General features: G+C 35.3%; 2 protein-coding genes across 2 annotated transcripts; one reads left to right on the forward strand and one right to left on the reverse strand.

Annotated features, from left to right (window-relative positions):
* Positions 1-695: 695 nt before the first annotated feature.
* LOC144547303 (hexokinase-2-like) lies at positions 696-9057 on the forward strand. The gene is made up of 9 exons (XM_078295915.1): positions 696-1075; positions 2653-2803; positions 2944-3126; positions 6576-6650; positions 6733-6888; positions 7289-7387; positions 7502-7632; positions 7920-8001; positions 8505-9057. The coding sequence occupies exons 1-9, from the start codon at positions 804-806 to the stop codon at positions 8838-8840; spliced, it is 1485 nt and encodes a 494-aa protein (XP_078152041.1). The 5' UTR covers positions 696-803; the 3' UTR covers positions 8841-9057.
* Positions 9058-9878: 821 nt separating this feature from the next.
* On the reverse strand, positions 9879-12653 carry LOC144547672 (senescence/dehydration-associated protein At4g35985, chloroplastic-like). The gene is made up of 5 exons (XM_078296366.1): positions 11932-12653; positions 11420-11538; positions 10990-11156; positions 10779-10863; positions 9879-10196 (listed from the first exon to the last, which is right to left on the reverse strand). The coding sequence occupies exons 1-5, from the start codon at positions 12484-12486 to the stop codon at positions 10034-10036; spliced, it is 1089 nt and encodes a 362-aa protein (XP_078152492.1). The 5' UTR covers positions 12487-12653; the 3' UTR covers positions 9879-10033.
* Positions 12654-15221: the final 2568 nt, after the last annotated feature.

A 15221-nucleotide genomic window follows, 5' to 3' on the forward strand; every position in this document is an offset into this window, starting at 1 on the left:
TTCACTCGTTCGCGTTAAAATTGATGAGAACAATTAATGCTAAGAAAAGAAGAAGAACTTAACCAAAAGAAAAGAATCACAATTCACAAGTAGATTTTTTGCGGCGCTATTTGAAAAATGTAAAACCTAACCAAAACAAGATTCCAGCTTGAAATCGTGAAACAAAGGTATTTATATTCTCTCATATTATTTGACATCTACGACACACTTATCATATCATTTTAATTTTAATAAATTACATGAAATTAATTACAGATCACATGATGATACACGATCAGTGATTAATGGGGCCACCCATGGACCATATTCTGAAAACCTCATTAAAATATAAATTTCTCGCTAATCAATACACATGATAACCTTAAAATAATCTCAGATAATAATAATAATAATAGAAAAGATTAAAGAAGAAGATAAGAAAAGAATATATCTCCTTATGCATTAAAGTTCAAGGCATGGATCATATTCCCTCCATTACTAATACCGAATCTCTCCATTAATTACCAAATCCAGACATCAGAGATTCAGAATGTCCCGCAACAGCGCACGAGTCAACTCACCTCAACCGTTCACTTCCACTTCACAAATTAGAATAATTAAGATCTCCAGAAATTTCAGAACTGGAGAGGATTCAACCATTCCTGATTAGTGCCACATCTAGTCATGTTCCTGTTTGCTCGGCTTCTCTCACTGTGAGTGTGGGTCTCTGGCACAGACCTCCATTCAACCCCTCACAAATCTATTTAAGCCCTCTAATCTAACAAGTTTCCAGGGAAATATAGAAATAATTCGTTATCCACGCCATGGGGAGGTTGGCGAGGGTGTACGCGGCGGTTGTGGTGGCGGCGGCGGCGGTCGCCGTGGCGGTTGTGGTGGTGAAGCGGAGAGGGAAGGGCACGAAGTGGGGGAAAGTAAGAGAGATCTTCACTGAGGTTGAGAGGAAATGTGCCACACCAGTAGCGAGATTGCGACAGGTGGCGGATGCAATGGCTGTTGAGATGCATGCTGGATTGGCATCTGACGGTGGGAGTAAACTCAAGATGCTTCTCAGCTACGTTGACAATCTACCGACCGGGTAATTAGATCAAATTTGCATTCTTTTTTTGTCAGTCGATTCAACTCTATTTGTTTTATAAAAAAATTTCGGGAGTGTCAGTTACAATCTAATTTAGAAACAAATCCGTACAAAAAAAAACTGAGCTAGTTGTGTAGCAAGTTTCTTAGTTATGTAATTTATGTCATTGCTAGTATTTTGATCTAAAAGTTTTTTATTTGAATTTTTGGAAACCAATAGATAGATCTTAGAAAGGTGAATCCAAAGATTCCAAACACAAGCTACAGAAAAGTGTGAATAGAAAAATCTAAAACTATAATTAATTATTCCTCTTTGTATTCTGTAATTCTAATTTGCAAAATCAAATCCTGAATTTCAAATGCAATGTATAAAGATCCTTTTTTATAATTGTGGGAAGTACTCTATAATTTTTAGAAAATTAGGAAGTTAGTCATTATTGAAATCTTTGGGAGAGCGCGATACTTGGAATTCAGACACTGTGCTAAAAGGCCCACAGAATCTCCAGGGGATTTGTACCCAGAATTAACCTCAGAAAATATGTCACAATAATCATTTGATAAAGAACAGGACAAGGTGCATTAGAGGTCCCAAATGACAGGTGTTGTAATTTGAGCTTTTAACAAGTTAACTTTAGCACTTCAATTGAGTCCTCACTTTCATATTGATTTGGGATGGTTTTCTTTCTGGAGGGAAAGAAAAACAAATTGGCTTATAAAGAAAATAGTTTGATGAAAATGGTTAATTATTAACTCTCAACTGGAGGTCAGAGGCAGCATCAAGAGGTATTAGGACAGAGCATTTTGTTTTTTTTCACATTGTCAAAGAATTGATTTACTGTGATAAAATAATGACAGTATTTTTTTTATGGGGATGGTCAGATTCTATTGTTGCCTTCATTACTTTAATTTTTCCGAACAAAAGCTTTATCATTTTTATTAAATATCAAAACACACATAATCTGATATATTTCCATCATAGAATCAAAGGAATTTTGCTGTAGTCAAGTGCTTTGCAATAAATGATAGATTCCAAGAGCTGGTGAGTTGACAAAGGCATATGGTTCACCTTGCAAATAAGTGCTGTCTCATCAAAACCTGTTTGCCAATGTGGAAAAAAGATTTTTTTTCTATTTATTATATTTATTTACCAATATGGTGCCTATGCCTTCATAATCCAGATGTTAGTCTCATCCAAACCTGTTTGCAATCATGGCTTTAAAGTTCATAAATTTTTCAGTGTATTCCTTTTACATTACTAGGCAAAAATTTATCTATGTATCAGAAATAAGCACTCATTTTCGCTTCTGTTTTATTTTGCGTGAATTCTTCACTAGAAAATGCTACAATTATTGCTCTTGAAAGCTAATTGAAAGATTTTTTTGTGAAAGAACTAAAAATGAAATAAAATGCTTCTACTTAGTGGTTTGTAGTTTGTACTTGATATTATTTTATGGATGCCACACTTTACAAAATCACTGCAGAATGTTGTTTTAAACTTTTAATCGAAATATGTACTGCGTGTAACTGTGGAGTTAGATAAAAATTAAAATCTGGAATCTCTTTGGAATACTTTTACAGTGATGAAAAGGGGCTGTTTTATGCTCTAGACCTTGGTGGGACAAACTTTAGGGTTTTACGAGTACTGCTTGGAGGAAAAGAACACCGTGTAGTAAAGCAAGAGTACGAAGAGGTCTCAATTCCACCTCATCTCATGCTTGGGGGCTCCCATGTAATCTCCTCTAGCCTTCTCTTTTTCTTCTTTTCCCTAAAAATTGCACATGCCCCTATGTGTAGTTCCTATTTTTTTGAAGAAACCGATGTGCGTTCCTTTAATATCTATTTATCTGAATTTGAAATCTTTTTCCTCAGGAGCTGTTTGATTTCATAGCAGCAGCGCTTTCCAGATTTGTGGAGACTGAAGGAGATGAATTTAGAATACCAGAAGGGAAGCAAAGGGAGCTGGGTTTTACTTTCTCCTTCCCGGTGAAGCAATTATCAATAGCATCAGGTACACTCATTAAGTGGACCAAGGGCTTCTGCATTGAAGAAACGGTACTTTTTTGTTTTTTCTTTGTTATCAGCTGATAAACCAAATTTTTTTTTTATTTGACTTGTCCTTAAGCATTTTATGGTTGTGAATAGGCCTGAGTAGTTATTGGGCCACAGTCATTAAGCTTAAAAATTCCAATGGGCTTACCTTACAAAATAAATAAAGTTTTGCAATGATACAAGAGCGGTATTTCGCTTCAAAACAATTGTGAATATCATTGTATAATTCTCAGATATTATCCCCTCCTATTTGTTAGTCAGTAACATGTGTTGTCATATTCATTGATAAAGGCATTAATACTTGAAAAAACTAAACTGATTAATTTAAGAAATGTGGGGACTTTCTGATCTCTCCAATAATCTAGGGGGTTCTGCAGATTTCTCGAAGGACTGCGTGCAAATTTCTCAGTAACCAATAATACGTACATGAATAAGTACATAAATTAATAAACTAGCATCGTACCCATGCGTTGCAACGAAAACAGATTATTTCATTATAAAATGAAGAAGATCAAGCGTTTCATTATTTCATTATTTCATTATTTGTGTGACCTTTTTGAAAATCAACCGTTCAAATACGTGCTGCACGAATCTCAAAGCAATAATAATACTGATACGATACGGATACGGTGATACAACAATTTTAAAAAATGAAGGATACGATATGGCTATTAATATATATATATATAGAGAGAGAGAGAGAGAGAGAGATGGGCTATGGTGCATTGCAATGCATGAACCCCCATTGCACTATAAATCACGATTTAAAGTCCAAACGACCGATCTGAACCGTTAGATGTTTAATCCAAATTGAAATGTGCTTGGAGACCAAATTTTACATTTTTTGGAATTTTTTTACTATTTATTAAGCATTTTTTAAAATTGTTGTTTTGCTGTGAACAGTAAAAAAACAGTAAAATTTTCTGGACCATCAGATCAGCAACTTTCAAAATTGCTTAATAAATAGTAAAAAATATCCAAAAAATGTAAAATTTGGTCCCCAAGCACATATTAATATGAAGAACAAGATGAATGGTTCGGATCGGTCGTTTGGACTTTAAATCCATGATTTATAGTGCAATGCATAAGAGGGTTCATGCATTGCAATGCACCATAGCCCATCGCTATATATATATATATATAGAGTTAGGCTGGGGTGCTATGGATAGCATAGAGGCCTCTATGCTACGGCTCAATATTCAAGTTTTCAAAATCCAAACGGTCGATCCGAACCATTCATCTTATTCTCCATATTAATATCTGCTTGGAGACCAAATTTTACATTTTTCTGAATTTTTTTACTATTTATTAAGTATTTTACAAAATTGTTGATCCAACGGTGGCTGCACAAAACAGTAAAACCATTGGATTAGCGATTTTCAAAGTGGCTTAATAAATAGTAAAAAAATTCAGAAAATTATAAAATTTGGTCTCCAAGCAGATATTAATATGGAGAATGAGATGAACGGTTCGGATCGACCATTTGGATTTTGAAAACTCGAATATTGAGCCGTAGCATAGAGGCCACTATGCTATCCATAGCACCCCAGCCTAACTCTATATATATATATATATATAGAGTAAAGCTAGCGTGTGACATGCTCACCAAGAAAGTTTGGTGAGCATAACTCCAAAAGTATATTGGATCGACGTCAAATGCCAAATCTAAACCGTTGAAATCCATGTACTTCATGAGTGATGCATATATATGCAAAATTTTGAAAGTTTCGAGTTTATTTGCTACACGGTCAAGTGGTCAAAGAAATGAACATTTTATTATAAGTTATTTTATATATTCAATTTTTATTATTTCTTTGACCACTTGACCGTGTAGCAAATAAACTCGAAACTTTCAAAATTTTGCATGTATATGCATCACTCATGAAGTACATGGATTTCAACGGTTTGGATTTGGCATTTGACGTCGATCCGATATACTTTTGGAGTTATGCTCACCAAACTTTCTTGGTGAGCATGTCACACGCTAGCTTTACTCTATATATATATATATATATATAGAGTACGGCTAACGCGCTTCCTCTAGCATATGGGCCGAAATGCTTCTGGTGAAAAGTTGAAATTTCAAAATCCAAAAAGTCGATCTGAACCGTTCATCTTCTTCTCCATATTAATATCTGCTTGGAGACCAAATTTTACATTTTTCTGAAATTTTTTACTATTTATTAAGCCATTTTGAAAATCGCTGATCCAACGGTAGCTTCTGATTTTTACTGTTTGGTAAGCCACCGTTGGATCAGTGATTTTCAAAATGGCTTAATAAATAGTAAAAAATTTCAGAAAAATGTAAAATTTGGTCTCCAAGCAGATATTAATATGGAGAAGAAGATGAACGGTTCAGATCGACTTTTTGGATTTTGAAATTTCAACTTTTCACCAGAAGCATTTCGGCCCATATGCTAGAGGAAGCGCGTTAGCCGTACTCTATATATATATATATATATATATATAGAGAGAGAGAGAGAGAGAGAGAGAGAGATAGGCTACGGTGAGTTGCGAAGTAAAACGCGTTTCTACTTCGCGCTGTATTTTTATTTTGAAAGTCCAAACGACCGATCCGAACCGTTAGATGTTTAATCCATATTGAAATGTGCTTGGAGACTAAATTTCATATTTTTTGGAATTTTTTTACTATTTATTAAGTATTTTTGAAAATTGCTGTTTTGCTGTGAACAGTGAAAAACAGTAAAATTTTCTGGACCATCAGATCAGCGACTTTCAAAATTACTTAATAAATAGTAAAAAAATTCCAAAAAATATAAAATTTGGTCTCCAAGCACATTTCAATATGGAGAACAAGATGAACGGTTCAGATCGACGTTTTGAACTTTAAAATCGCAAAATATGAGCGTGAAGTAAAATAGTCGCTTTACTTCGCAACTCACCGTAGCCCAGCTCTATATATATATATATATATATATTTATTTATTATTTTATATATGATATTTATATAATTATAATTTAAATCAAATTTGTAGAGAAAAATAGTTAAATACTATATTTATCTACAAAATAACACATGTGAACACTAGTGTAGTGGTGAGAATTTTGGCACCAACAGAACCCAACTGGGTTCGAATCCCGCCTTCAGCGGAAAAAAAAGGTGCGCGGTACACAGCCTCGGTCCACAAGCGCTGTGCGTGGTTCAGAGGCGCGGTCCATGGGTGCGGCGCGCGGTCTACGGGCGCTGGGATCATATGCGGCGCGACCAGTGCATGCTTAAGTGTTGAAGCGCATAATTTGGAAAATTCATCTATGTGCGATCTGGAAATTCAACGGCTGAGCATCCTTCCAAAAAAAAAACAGTAAATCAGAACCCTTCTAGGATCTAGACATTAAGCTCCTTAATAAGGAGGAGAGATGTGTCATTTGGTACCTAAAAGCAAAGATTTTATTTATTTATTTATTTGATCCTATGTATGTTATTGACTCAGGTTGGGCAAGATGTGGTGGCTGAACTAACAAAGGCCATGGAAAGACAAGGACTCAACATGAGAGTTACTGCACTAGTAATGTTCTTTGACCAATACATTCCCTTTTTCAACTCATAAAATCAAAACTTACTTTCTTTGTTTTGTATTTTTGTATTAGGTTAATGATACCATTGGTACCTTGGCCGGTGGTAGATACGAGGACAGTGATGTACTTGTTGCAGTGATTTTAGGTACCGGTACAAATGCAGCATATGTAGAACGGGCAAATGCTATTCCAAAATGGCATGGGCTTCTTCCTAAATCTGGAGATATGGTATGTGCTTGTACTTTACAGAGGATACCGATAATTATTTGTATATGGATGAAGTAACAAAAGCCTGGCACTGACTACGTTCTGAAAGTCTTTAGTTTTATAGTCTAAAGCACATTTCTTTAAATAAATGAGAGAAAAGTGATGGCAGTTATTTTATATAAGAAAATAGTCGGTGGCAGGAGCTTACCCATGATATCATGCTTTAGAGGGGCACGGTGAGCATGAATTATGTGTTTCAGGGGTATTTACTAGTTTTGATGTCTTGTAGAGTAGCATATGTAAATTCTACTTCAAAATATATAGTCTATCAAAAACTTTGATATTTGAGAGGCACCCAGGTATATTACTACACAGATTAGAACTAGCATCACTTAACTTTTTTTATTTTTTTCCTCACTAGGTAATAAATATGGAGTGGGGGAACTTCAAGTCATCTCTCCTTCCATTAACAGAATATGACGAAGCGTTAGATTTTGAAAGCCTAAATCCTGGCGAGCAGGTATGCCTATCTTTGATAATTGTTTTATTCCTTTTCAATATTATTAAACATGTCTACTATAAATCATAAGTTATAACCTTAGCTTTCATATGTTTACTCTTTTTGAACTGCTAGATTTATGAGAAGTTGATTTCGGGCATGTACCTGGGAGAAATTGTGAGAAGAATTCTGCTAAGGATGGCACAAGAATCTTCACTCTTTGGAGAGGTTGTGCCCCAAAAACTCGAAATCCCGTTCATACTAAGGTATTGTTTTTGATCTATTTTTATCTTGGTTTTCTTTCCAGATTTAGTGTCTATGGATGCTTATGTTGAATAATATCCTAACAGACTTAACAAATTTGCTCTTAATCTGGAACAGTACCTGTACCAGCCGAGCCTTGTACCAGTATAAATATCAGAAAGTGTGGTCAACAAGAAGTGTTTTGTCTTGTTTAGCATTTGAACGTATTGTATTTTATTTTATTTGCATTGAGTCGTTGACCCTTTATAATCAACATAAATTATCTCTAATATAATTCATTTAATGCTAGGACACCGCATATGTCGGCAATGCACCATGACTCATCCCCAGATCTCAAAATTGTGGCTACTAAGCTCAAAGAATTCTTAGGGGTATTCTCTCCTTTCCATTTTTCTATTTTTTGTATATCTTATGTTCTTCTAAGAATGAGGCTATGGTAATATGCATATTACGGATTGATTCATGCTATGGATCCATACCTTTATTTTTAAATCTTAAACAGCCGATCCAAACAGTTTAACATGATCTCCGTATGAAAACATACTTGCAGACCAAGTTTTACATTTTTAAGATTTTTTTTTTTTTACTATTTTTTTAAAAAGGTAGAAAACCACCATATTTTGATGGTCCAGGATTTTCAAATCAAGTGATATTTTACCTAAGGAATAGTAAAAAAAAAAATGTAAAGTTTGGTCTGTAAGTACATCTTCATATGAAAATTTAGTTGAATGGTTTAGATTGACTGTTTGGATTTTAAAACAGAGAGATGAGTCCATAGCGCAGGCCTATAAGTAATATGCATAGTATCATAGCCTCACTCTTCTTCTAATACATATTAGTTTTACATTTTTACATATGGTCTTGACTGTTGTAGATCCAAAGCACTTCCCTGAAAACAAGAAGACTAGTCATCAGCATCTGTGACATAGTGGCGCAGCGTGGGGCCCGGCTGGCAGCTGCTGGCATATATGGCATCCTCAAAAAGCTTGGCCGTGACACCTTAACTTCACCTAAACAAAGAACAGTGATTGCCATGGATGGAGGTCTCTATGAGCACTACTCCATTTTCAGTGAGTGCCTGAATAACACCTTGCGGAATTTGCTAGGAGAGGAGGTTGCCGGTACAGTCGTCATAAAACTTGCCAATGATGGGTCAGGTATTGGTGCAGCACTACTTGCCGCTTCGCATTCACAGTACCTTGAAGGGTAATTTAGGGTTAAGTACCTAGAATTAGTTTCTCTCAAATGCAGTCCTCCCTCTTTACTTTTTTTTATTTATAAGATGCCTCCAGGCAGTGAGGTTGTTAAACGGTATTAGGATAATTGAGCTTCCTCTTTACATAATTAGTTCTACTCTTTATTTAAATGCATCAAGTTCATCCTGTACATCTTATTTATTACCACAAGACATCAACAATTCATACTTTTATGCTGTGGCAAAAGTAAAAAATCTTGGTTATTCTCTTGGACCGCTAATTGCTCACAGTCGGCCCAGCAAGAATAGAGGACTTGTGCAAATCTTCTCGTCTATGGCACCATTTACGTCGTTATTCTCTTGCAAGTTGCAACTGGTACCATGCCCAATTTGATATATTACCGTGCTCGTCTCCTATTGGTAATTAATTGGAGAAAGAATCGCACCGAAGCTATATACGTAAACTTTGCGTTTGCTTTTCTTGTGCATGTAATGTACTCAAGCTTATTTGAAATTTGATCCAATGTTACTAGAGGGAAATATTATGTTTACCTTGAGCCGGCAACGTCGTGATTTATATTATATATATATTTCTGGTTGGTGCTTAATGTTCTGTGCAATTGTGCATGGTTTAAGGAAATTGTTCTGTGCAACTGGTACCATCCCATAAATTCTACCTTCGACCGAATTGGTCTGGATTTTGATCGGACGGTCCGGTTTCAAACTCCAATTTTGAGTTACTTTAGGGGATCCAAACCCCCTGTGGTCAAATCCAGATAAACAACACCGAAGCTGTACCCGTTGATTTTTGGACTGGTACGATTATTGTTTCTTGACTCAACACAAAACCCCCTTAGTATGAAAGTGGTTTTATACTTTTATCTGCACATCTCAAGGCTTGTCTTCTTTTTAAAATTTAGACTAACCCGCATAATTTAAGTATCATTTTCAAAATAATTACTGATAAAGATTGTGCTTTGTTGAAGCATTACTGCCTGGTATGGACAAATGCTAGTTAGATCATGATCCAGCTTTGGATTTGAAAAGCCTGAAGAGTTCAACACACCAACTTAATTTAAAGGTTGTCAATTTGAACACATTACATTACAATCATCCTGAAGAGCATTATTGAACTTTATAAATGACAATCTTAACAATAACTATGCCTTGTATTTTCTGTATATATTTCAGAAAATCAAACAACAGAATCAGCTGGTTTTATTCCTGACAGCATTCTTTAGCAAGGCCGCAGGCGTAGAAGAAGATGGTGTGACGGCTTTTCTTATCTTGAACAGGTTCCATGCTGTTCCCACTGCATGACCAGTCGTTGCAAACACATCTTCGGTTGCCTCTCCAGCACTCTCTCCAAACCTGTTTGGCATGACAATTGACCTCATAAAACTGTTCAAGTTCAACAATGGAGTGAGGCTATGGTACTATGCATATTGCGGATTGGTCCGTACTATGGATCACTATCTTCGTTTTCAAACTTCAAATAGTCAATCAGAACCGTTCAATATGATCTCTATATGAAAATGCACTTGCAAACAAAATTTTACATTTTTTAGATTCTTTTTACTATTATTTAGATATATAGGTAAAAAATCACTATTTCTGAATGGCCTAGAATTTTTAGATCAAGCGATTTTCTATCTAAAAAAATAATAAAAAGTTTAAGAAAATATAAAATTTAATCTACAAGTACATTTCATATGGAGATCATGTTGGAACGGTTCAGACCAACTGTTTGGATACTAAAAACAGAGATATCAATCCATAGTACGGACCAATTCGCACTATATATACATAATACCATAATAGCTTCACTCTCAACAATGTACTATTTCATAATCTATATATTAAATTAAATTTTTCTTTGATTTAATTACAATACTTGTGTGATGCATTATAGCAATATTTGGCAAGTTTCTGGTCATTGTCACAAGGCCTTACCGTTTAGATACAGCACCAGCAACTACATTAGAAGTGGCAGCAATCGATCTTCTTTCAGCAACTTCTACGGCATCCATGACTTTATCTGTATTACAGATGTTCAAATAAATAACAGCATCAATTTAAGGAATTACTAAAACTATTTGTACCCATAGCTAGCTAGGTAACCTTTATGTCATATTGAAACAAGATAATAAGTTGTAGTTCCTACTGATGGCATCGAGAGAGGCAAGGAGAACCTCTCCAGGGACAGTAGAAATAAATGATTTGCCGGCTTTTGATTGAAATAAAGGTGCAGATATAGACCCGGTTACAGAGACTACTACATCGAGCAAAGACGCACTCATCTTCTCTGTCATCTCTGTTAACTTTCTAACCCTGCATACATTAATACAAAAAAAGTCGGTCCATAACATTAATACAAAGAGGTAGCATGCAAACAAACAAAACAAAAACAAAAACAAAGAACAAGCAGCCATATTCAAGAAACTAAATGAAAATGACAGTAGTTTTGCTATTAAATGGCCTGTGCGGTTATGATTCTACAGGACCAAAATATACATACAAAGACCAGCACAAAGTAATAATTTTCATATTTCTGTGCTTGTTTCAACTTCTACATGTAAGCTCTAGTCAAATACCTTTTGATGCTTTTATTGATCTGACTGTTTTTGTCTGCCTTGTCCCTTCCATTAAAACTGCCATTAATGGTGTTGCTGCCAGGACCTTGAGCCTGGATCATGTTTGCTCCTTTTTGCACCTACAATAATAACTTCAAGTCATTGTATGATTATGCATGCCAACTATGATTTCATGATGGGACTCTAATTGCTCATAATTTTAGTTAAATAATATGTCTTTATATGTATTTTTACTTTTTAAGAGTGTATTAGATTCCTAGACATTTCTCAAAATTTGGATGTCATGTCAAGACATTGACAGCTTACTCCAATAAAATCTAGTACAGTTAGCTTTGTTAGCGTGCATCCTACACGAACTAAAACTAGCCTTTGTTTGAATTTCTCCCGATCAAAACAGGTCAGGAGAGCTCTGTTTTAAGCCCCATTAACTGGTATCTCCCGAGTAATATTGAATAAATAAATAAATAAATAAAAAATGCTGCAAATAGAACTGTAAAACAAAAATTACCAACCTGGCCAGTGTAGGTATTGTTCAACATGAAAAGACCCCTCACAATTGCCCCCGTCCCGGCAGCAATCGCTTTAGCCAAAACCCCATTATAACTCTCAACCTGAGGTGCATAATCCTTCCAATAAACCTCATATGAACTCTTCTCTTTCTCCTTTGATGACGAAGACGAAGCATTAACACTAGGAGTAGAAAAGCACGCATGTTCCTTTAGAAACATATCGAGCGATGCGAGTCGTGCATCCGCATTAGCAAATGACACACCGTAGTTCAAGAAACCACCGTCTTTATCGGGAATAGTGAACAAGTAATGTAATCGATCTAATTTTATAACGGGTTCATCTTTTGTTAATGGCCAACCAAGATCGTGCCCGACCCGTACAATCATGGCAAGATTGGTTTCTCCATTTGTGACTTCTACTATTGTTAGATCACCTTTAGCAAGGCCAACAACATCTGATTTATCCATTAGGTGCACTGAGGCACCCGGGACTCGAACTAGGGTTTCTTCCCTCATGCCTTTAGGCCGTGAGGAGTTCCTTCCACCACAACAACCCATATTTTGTGTAGTACTAAAAAAGCTGGTTCTCTTTGATTTATAACTCTATTGTTTGTTCTATCATAGTATGAAAGAAATTAATAGAGATATATAGTCAGATAGAGATTGGTGGAATAATTCCATTGCCAATACCTCCTGCTTTTGGCTTCCTTTTGTGTAAGGGAGGGGTGCCTTTATTCCATCCTTCGGAGAGAATGTATACATCTTCTAAGATAAGTTAAAGCGTTTGAAAGGGTTTTTAGGTGCCGCAAAGGCAAAATGTAGGCTGGACGGCTAAATTCGTATAATGAGATTTGAGGTTTTTTCTAAAGAATTTGTTCGTTTTCGTTTTTTAATTATCATTATTCATAATTTTGTCCACAACTGGAGCCCGGGGACTATATATATATTGTATCGATTAATGCCTATTGATATGGGCTGTGTTTGCAAAATCTCAAACCGTCAAACCGTCAAGTGAAAGGAATCTTTTACAGGAGGATACTTTTCCTTTTCAGACTGTGCCTATGGCTATGGGGTCCCTGCCGCCTGTGTGTCTCTGCGCTGGAGCCTGCAGTCTCTACTCTCTACTCTCTACTCTCAAATCTCAATTATCAAAGACCAACTTGTATGCCTTTTCGGACTATGTGAGTATGTGGCATCATGTGTTTTCAGGATCTATTATGGCACATCACGGATTGGTGGTTGTATATCGCCTCTTATACCATAGTATAGGAATTTGTATCCTCGAGCTAACTCATATTCTGAGTTAAGATAACGGCCGTCCCATTTAAATTCACACGAATATTAAAGGTATCCTTGTGTGTTACAGGTGTGAGCAGTATTGACTCAGATTTTAATCCAACGGTCCTCTGAATTAACTCAAAAAGTTCATTAATGCAGATTCGTAGTATAGGACCTTAATTAATTTTTTTCTCTTTATTGGTTATTTTTCATTACAATTTAAGAGTACAAAACTCCTTTTCTATATTCAAGCAACTTAATTGAATGTGAGTGTTTGATTAAAGCATACTCAGCCATTTGTCTCACCAACCTCAACTATAGTTATTTGTCTCAACCGCATCATGTACAAATATGGATACTCAACTATAGCTATTTGTCATCATGGTATCCCCTTAATTTCAAAGCCATCACAATACAAGTTTAGGTGGGGCCAACTATAGCTATTTGTCATCATGGTGTCCCCTTGATTTCAAAGCCATCACAATGCAAGTTTAGATGGGGCCAACTATAGCTATTTGTCATCTCTCCTGTCACAATCTTAAAAAGTTGTCGCTGCGTCAGAATTATTGTCATTTATATGTATGGTAATGGTTAACACAAGTTAGGCGGAGACATGCCCTCCTCATACCCACCACACTCAAAGCGCAAGTTATTTTTATATGATCTCTTTCTCTCGTTCTCTCTATTTTCACTCATCATTGATAACCATATATAGATGTGGTGGATATAATAGATCCGTGATGATGTATCTCCTGTTCGGGCTTGTATGAGGAGATGGGAGTTAAGCAAGAAGCAAATTATCACGGACTATTATAGCCACCAAGTCAAGGCATAATGTTGGGAGCACATTGCTCACTAACCTTCAAAAAAAAAATCTCTCGAAGTTATATACTTGCTTATTCACCGAAGTCTTTTAACTTACACTTTTATAATCACCTAGAAAATAAAAAATGATAAACACTCTATATACTAGATATAAATAATCGTTAGTACGTTCAGATAAGAATACATCTATATATGTTATCGTTAAAATATGAGAGTAGTGATTAATTTGTTCATTCGAGACAAATCGTCCAAATTTCAAGATTCACCCTTTTTATTTTTGTTCAAACTGCGAATCATGCATATTTAGAGAGTGAATTCCATATATATATATATATATATATATAAATTAACTTGAGGGAGAAAAAAAAAAAGATTCGAGATAGGGACGAAAACGAATTTTCCATCCCTGAAGTTTCGCGGCTCTGATTTTTTTTTTTATCTGTTGTTGTCGGACAGAAATTATTTTCCATCATGTCTATATTTCAAAATAAGACATATTTTCCATCATGTCTAACGTTTCAAGTTTCTCAAATTTTACCGGATATGATTATCAAAAAAGAAAGAGGACTCAAGAATTGGGCCATGTAAGCAAAAAAATTAATTGACCTGAAAATAAAATAAGTTGGAAAGAAAATTTATATTTTTTCAGAGATAGATAAATTTATTCATAGGTAATAGATAATGATCCAAAAATACACGGGCTAAATTTCTTTTTCAAAATTTAGAGTTGTCTATTCTATCCCTAAATCTTAAAAAAATGGGTCCGTCTGCCCTCGGAGATTGCTTAGAATATCCAGCTCTTCCACAATGTTTTTTTTTTTTTTTTGATAATTAGATCTCCCACAAATTAGGCCGTATAAATGACAACTTAAATTTCTGGATATGTTAGCGATTATTGTTATTTCATTAATTTCCCTTATATATTTTTTTCCTTTCATATTCTATCTGATATTTTCAGTTATATTTTTAATTTATTTGCAGCAGTTTCGTTCGAGATTATCCAATTTACATTGGCCGACACAGCCACCGACTCTGAACCGTCCGATTAAAATAGGAAGGTTGGGATCGAATAAAACGCATCCCCGAAGTGACACCGTACCAATCTAAAGATCCCCGTCTCCTAAATTTAAATCGCAATAATTTTCCGACCGTTAGCATTTAGCCCTATTGCCCCGATTTTTTTATTTTTA

This window comes from Carex rostrata, chromosome 31, assembly GCF_964058835.1.
Source record: "Carex rostrata chromosome 31, lpCarRost1.2, whole genome shotgun sequence".
Classification (NCBI taxonomy): Eukaryota; Viridiplantae; Streptophyta; class Magnoliopsida; order Poales; family Cyperaceae; genus Carex; species Carex rostrata.